Source organism: Cryptotermes secundus, unplaced genomic scaffold (genome assembly GCF_002891405.2).
Source record: "Cryptotermes secundus unplaced genomic scaffold, Csec_1.0 scaffold167, whole genome shotgun sequence".
Taxonomy (NCBI): domain Eukaryota; kingdom Metazoa; phylum Arthropoda; class Insecta; order Blattodea; family Kalotermitidae; genus Cryptotermes; species Cryptotermes secundus.
In genome coordinates, this window is record NW_019742553.1 from 255,606 (window position 1) to 262,637 (window position 7,032).

Here is a 7,032-nt window from a genome sequence, read left to right on the forward strand (position 1 = left end):
ATGGACGATATTTTGATTATAGGGGAAACCTTAGATGAACATAACTCCAAATTACGTGCTGTTTTTGAAAAACTTCATGAATTTAACTTAAAGGTTGAACCAGATAAGAGTGAATTTCTGAAGGAAGAATTGAGTTATCTAGGTCATGTAGTCACAGCCGAAGATCGGAACCATCATGGAGCTGCTGGAAGTCTGTTTGAAAACCACCTATTTTCAGGTTGACGACAAGTTCTTCCAACAGAAAGATGGCATGGCTATGGGAAATTCTCTCTCGCCCAACGTTAGTAACATCTTCATGGAGCATTTTGAAAAACTAGCTCTTGACTCAGCTCCGTACAAACCATCGTTGTGGCTGCGATACGTGGATGACACTTTTGTAGTCTGGCCTCATGGTCCAGAGAGATTACAGACTTTCTTCGACCACCTCAACAGTTTAAGGCCTTCCATCTGCTTCACCATGGAAACTGAGTCTAACAATGCGATCTCATTTCTGGACGTTCTGGTCATCAGGGAAAAGACGGCACTAGCCACACAGGTCTACAGGAAACCCACCCACACTGGCCAATACCTCAACTTCAATTCTAACCATCCGCCGCATGTAAAAAGAGGCTTGATAAAAAGTCTCCACGACAGAGCCTCTACCATATGCCAAGATCGACGAGATTTGGTCAGAGAAATTAACAACCTGAGACACGATCTTCAGTTGAACGGTTATCCCAAAGGTTTTATTGACTCGGTCATTAATTCCAAGGGCAGTAGTCGTCCGAAGAAAGAGGAAAGCCCTCTGTGTTCTGTTTATATTCCATATGTGAAGGGTGTGTCTGAAAAGTTTAAACGGATAGGTAATCGATATAATATTAGGACCATCTTCCGTACGAAACACACACTTAGGAACTCCCTTATGAAAACTAGACCGGAAAGAGATCCGCAACAGACGGCACAGTGCGTCTATAGCATTCCCTGTGAATGTGGCAGAAGCTACATTGGCGAAACAGGCAGACCTCTGGCCGTGCGGCTCCGGGAACATAGGCATAACCTAAAAGAAGGTCTTCTAGAAAAATCTAAACTAGCCCAACATGCCTATGAAGAGGGACATAGGGTAGGCTGGGATGAAGCTAAGATTTTGGATATTGAAAGCCACATCAGGTATAGGAAATACAAGGAAGCGGCCCATATGGCATGCTCGGCCAACCCAATTAGCCAACCCAGTTTGGACTTTTCTCCCATTTGGATCCCCATTATCAGCAATGAAGTCACCAATTCACATAGAAGATCTGTATGATGTGATATATGCTTTTATTTATTTCCATTAAGTTCTAAATTAGATAGACGTGATTTACTCCATTGCTGACGCTGGTTAAGCACTATTAGTTTCTGTTACTAGTTCTTTCTATTCCATGCCGTGGGGTCATGGACCTGGTTATGAGTTTAGTTTCGTGGCATAAATTTCTACAGATCTATCTATCCTGGTTCCACGCTTGTGTTTGCTACAATTTGTTATGATTATTTTTCTTATTAGCTCGTTATTAGTTTCGTGGCATAAATTTCTACAGATCTATCTATCCTGGTTCCACGCTTGTAAGTGTTTGCTACAATTTGTTATGATTATTTTTCTTATTAGCTCTCATGGACTTAGCCTGGTCTCAGGTGTTTATAATCTTCATGTTTTGTGACATTGGTTTGTCCAGTGATTGAGGCTAGCTCTTTCTAAGGGACCCAACTGAATAGGTGTTTTCCTTCACCTGAGGACGGAAACAGATCCAGTTTCCGAAACGTCGTGTTTTTATTTGTTATCTTAAAAACAAGGACGATGGATAAAGTCCAAAATCCCAACATATCAGTGTGTTATACACCATCGTCAGAATCCTATAGTAACTACAGCCGAAGGTGTTAAACCAGATGACAGAAAGATTGAGGCAGTAGTAAAATTTCCAATACCACAATCACGAAAAGATGTGAAATCATTTTTAGGTCTTGCAGGCTATTATCATAAGTTTATAGCTGATTTAAGCGCAATCGCCAGACCTTTAACAAACTTATTAAAGAAAGAAAATGAATGGAACTGGACAGAAAAGGAACAAACAAGTTTCGATTTATTGAAATTTAAATTGACCAGTACTCCTTTATTACAATACCCCGATTTCAGTAAGCCTTTCGTTCTAACGACAGATGCTAGTGGATATGCAATAGGCGCTATTCTTAGTCAAGGCAAATTAGGACAATACAAACCAATAGCGTACGCTAGAAGAACATTAAACAAAGCAGAGCTAAATTATGCAACGGTAGAAAAAGAACTTCTAGCTATAGTATGGGCATGCAAACATTTTAGACCATATTTGTTAGGACGCAAATTCCAGATAGTAACAGACCATAAGCGTTTGACATGGATATTTAACGTAAAAGACACAAGTTCAAGACTGATGAGGTGGAAATTATTGTTAGAAGAATACGATTATGAGATCCAACACAGAGCAGGGCATAGGAACTGCAATGCAGATAGCCTAAGTCCCTATCCAATTCAGTGTTTTAATGTGAATATAGAAGAGATAACCAATGAAAGAAAGCAGAAAATTATTGCAGAAAAGCACATCTGTCCCGTAGATGGTCACCAAGATATCCAAAGAACTACTGAACGTATAAGGTTATACATTTCATGGCCTGGGTTGGAACAAGACGTGATACAGTACATACGAGAATGCAAGACGTGTCAGTTAAATAAAGAAACACGTCCTAATATTAAATTATCTTTGACAGTTACAGACACAAGGAACATCCCATCGGATAAGGTGTACTTAGATATAGTAGGACCTTTACCTACAACGGAAACTGGCATGAAATACATTGTGACATGTCAAGATAATCTTAGCAAATATTTTATGGCTATACCTTTGCAAAATCAAACAGCAGATGAAGTCACTAATGCTTTTGTTAAGAATATTATATTAAATTATGGAATCCCACAGAAATTGTGACAGATCAGGGATCTAATTTTATGAGTGATGTTTTTAAACGAATTTGTAAGTTATTCCAAATTGAGAAAGTATGCACAACAGCATATCACCCAGAGAGCAACGGAGCCTTAGAAAGAACACACAAAACTCTTACCAATTATTTACGTTGCTTCTGTGGTAAGAAACTAAATGACTGGGACGAATGGTTACCTTTTGCTTGTTTCACGTACAACACGACACCTCATTCAATTACGAAGTACACTCCTTACGAAGTATTGTTTGGGAGAGTTGCAAACATCCCAGGAAAACTACAACGACAACCTCAACATATTTACAATTTTGATGATATAGTGTTAGAGATTCAACAAAAATGCAGACTTGTCAGCAATTAGCAAAAGAGAGATTAATAAAATTTAAAGAGTCACAAGGACAGAAAGTGAAGTCCAATAGTTATGAGTTTATGGAAAATGATTTAGCCTTGTTGAGAATAGAGAATAGACAAAAGTTGGACCCGTTGTGGAAGGGGCCGTATGAAATAAAGAAAATTCAAGGTTCTAATGCTGTTATTCAAGAACTAGGTAAAAGGAGGCATCAAGAAATTCATATTAACAGGTTGAAACCTTACTTTTTCATTCAATTTCAGAGAATGCAGACACTTAAGTGGACGCTAATAATCACATTAATTATATGGTGGAAACTACTACAAGCTCAAAACATCGAGGAAGTGCAGTCAGAGACAGGAATATATTTTGATGAAGTAGGGACTTTACACCCCCTCGTTGGTGTCTCCACCTTATCGTGGTGAGGGTGTTTGAGTATGCCAAGGACCCTGAGAGCTATACCAGCGGTAGCGTAGCTACTGGCAGGGCCTCCCTTGCTGGACAGGTCAAAGGGTAGGCATCAGACGAAGAGAGACACCAAAAACCAAAAACTGATGCCGGAAGCAGCGTCATCAGCAGCGACTTGAAGCACAGAACAAATGATGCTCGAGATGGTTCAAGTTCGTATAGCAACAGGCGTGACCAGAGTGGTTTGAACGGCTGTTGTACTGCGATGTGGAAAGCAAATGGAAAAACTACCACATTATCACTTTTCCTGGATAGTCTCTTTCCAAAAACAGAAGATCACATTAAGTGGAGGAACTGTTTTGGAAGAGACTGTGGACCTGTCATCTGACAGTTACTGATCAATCAATCAGGGACTTTACTATTTTATCCCATGAAATGGAAAGTAGTTACTTATATAAATTTAGAACCTACCCGTGAATTATGGAAACAAACAAAAATTCATCAAAAGAAAGTTACGGACTTCTGCCAGAAAATCAAAGACAAAAAATGGTATCATTATACTGATTGCGCAGCTTTCGGGCAATATATGAGGTCAAAAGGCAGATACATAGACAACTTAAAAGATTTGGTAGCGGAATATTGGGTAGACAACACTCAGAAATCAAAGAGACCAAAAGGAGGCGTCTTAAATTTCGAGGGTGAAGTTTCAAAAATCCTATTCGGAACGTTAACGCAATCAGATGCGAAAAACTACAATAAGCACATAAATGAATTAGAGAAAGAACAGAAAGAATTTTTGCACTTGTCGAATGAACAAATGACAATTATAAAAACCACCATCACCTCAGTAAATTCAACATTGCAAAAGGTAAATCAGAACGAAAAGGTTTTGAAGGAAGGTTTAGACAAACTACTTAACTTCAGTACACATAAGACAAATGAGTTAGAAGAAGAAATTGAAAACGTAAATTTGATCAATGAGCAATTCCGTTTGATACAGAGAGGTGTTGATGAAAGTCAACACTCATTCGAGATATTAATTGATGCCTTTGTCCACGCAGAACAAGGTTCTATGCAGCCACAGTTAATAACCGCAGAAAAGATAAAAAAATTTTGGGAAGCCAAAAACTGCTAAGCGGACTGGACTACCCTAACTTCCCTTTCCCAGAATTACAGAAGATAATAACTCCTAAAACCTATTCATATAAACAATATTTGGTTTATGTATTGGAAATTCCTTTATTTTCACCAACCATATATCAATTGTATAAGTTACTACCCTTTCCTGTCATGGTGAAACAACAAGAATCTACCTATAGTTACATAAATTTTAATAAAGAGTATATGTTCAGTGATGCCTTGAGGCAACATTTTGGAAAAATGACAACTAATGAGTTATCAGGTTGTTTTCAACCAAATGAAATCACTTATATATGTAGGGAAGAGATTCCTACTTACACGTACATCCCAGAGGTGGACTGTGAAGCAACATTGCTACATCCATCAACAATGAGGATCCCAGACAGTTGTGAGTACAGATTTTTCAAACTTAGCAAAACTCTGTGGATACATCTACATTTAAGCAACCAATGGCTGTTCGTGAATCCAAATGTGGAAACCTTTACCATTTTATGTCCTCATGAAACAACGACGGTAAAAATACAAAACAAAGGTAAATTAACTTTGAAACCTGAGTGTAAAGAATACTCATCTTATGTAACTTTATATGCAATGTCAACCATGGTAACAAACTTAACAAATGATTATGTACCTTATGTTCCTGTAAATTTTAATTGTTGCTTCGAAGATTTGAAAGATGTAAAATTTGAAGACTTACCTTTGCATACACCATTAGTAAATATTATGTCTTCAATAGACGACTTGAGAGTCGCAAGTAAACAAACAGAGGAGGTACAACAAATGATAAAAGACCAAGAAATTAAGCAGAACCAAAGGTTTTACACAGTTGCAACATCCTGGGGGGCAACAATGACAATAATTGGTATAATTGTTATATGCATTTGTTGCAGTTGTTTTGAATGCTGCAGAAATGGTTTTTTTTTTTTNGTTTCTTTTGGATTTGGGAAAAGTGGACCCCGAGGGATTGTTGGCAACAAGCCCAAGATAAATGCTGTGTCAGTATTTACAATTACAACGGTTCTAAAGTAGAGTATACAAAGACAAATACCTCTCCCGCTATATCCTTGAAATCATTACCCGGGATAGGAGACGCCGTAACAGAGCAACCTAGGAAAATCCATGCTGAAAGGTCACATATGGAAGAATCAGAACCTATATCAACGAGAACAAGGAGCAGAAGAATGTTCCGTTAAAGAGTAAAAAGGAAAAGTTTTCACCAAATAGGCAACAACTTTTTAGAGGAAGGGAGGTGTAATATGTAAATTACAAATCTCTACCTACTGTAACACATATAATGAGATGAAACTAATTATGTCACTAATGTAAATTTATTAATAAGGTGAAACAAGATTGAAAGTGAAACTATGAAGCAATAACAAGAATAACAAGGTTAACCTGTAAAGAAAATGATGCCACATGTATAGGTAAACTTTCTGAAACCTATAGTAATAATGTATTTTAGTTATATTGTATTCACTTTCAGTAAGATTTTGTAAGAGGAGCTGTTTCTCTCAATAGGGAAGCAGGAAATCAATAACTTTATAACCTTTTAAGGCTAAGGAACTTGAAAGTCCAAACATAACACTTGCTGCTTATGACTGTTACTCCACGTGTCTGTACTTTGGTCCTAATCTGGGGCGTATAAACGAACTTTCACTAGTAGGAGAATCTGCCTCGTGTCATCCAGATTGCGTCAGATTCCGATGTTATGTGCCGAAACTTTTGGCCGAGCCAACACCCAGGTTATTCCCAAAAGTATAGATGATTATGATTGGACGAGATCAGACACACTGATAGTGTCGCAGAACGAATCGCTCTTTGTCGTCGGTTAGGAGGTATCTGGGTCTTAGACCCTCTCATCTTTATTTCCTGTACCAACTGTGTCTATAAGGAATCCAGTAAATTTTTGTCATATACTCAGCATTCAAGAAGACTTAGATGTTTTTGCTAAACCACGTCAACACCTTATCCCTTATTTCGGCAACGTAAGCTTCATCAGGTAACATTACTTCTGCTGGTCGGAACTCATCACCTGGTGGTGGCTGTACTAAATACATTACAAGAGCGACACACCCACTAGGACACAAACGGCCGCAATACAAAAGATAGGAAGAAACATCCTACGTCAACAGAATTAATAATAACGACGTGCC

At 38.1% G+C, this 7,032-nt stretch overlaps 1 protein-coding gene across 2 annotated transcripts; it reads left to right on the forward strand.

The window, feature by feature from the left end:
* Positions 1 to 1,805: 1,805 nt before the first annotated feature.
* Positions 1,806 to 5,747, forward strand: LOC111873298. Of its 2 annotated transcripts, none has more exons than XM_033755043.1 (2): positions 1,806 to 3,716; positions 4,154 to 5,747. In XM_033755043.1, exons 1-2 carry the CDS (start codon positions 3,322 to 3,324, stop codon positions 4,872 to 4,874), a joined length of 1,116 nt encoding a protein of 371 aa, XP_033610934.1. In that variant the 5' UTR covers positions 1,806 to 3,321; the 3' UTR covers positions 4,875 to 5,747. The 2 variants fall into 2 exon arrangements, with proteins under 2 accessions (XP_033610934.1, XP_023723661.1); XM_023867893.2 differs by having other exon boundaries at positions 1,806 to 3,712; positions 4,150 to 5,747.
* Positions 5,748 to 7,032: the final 1,285 nt, after the last annotated feature.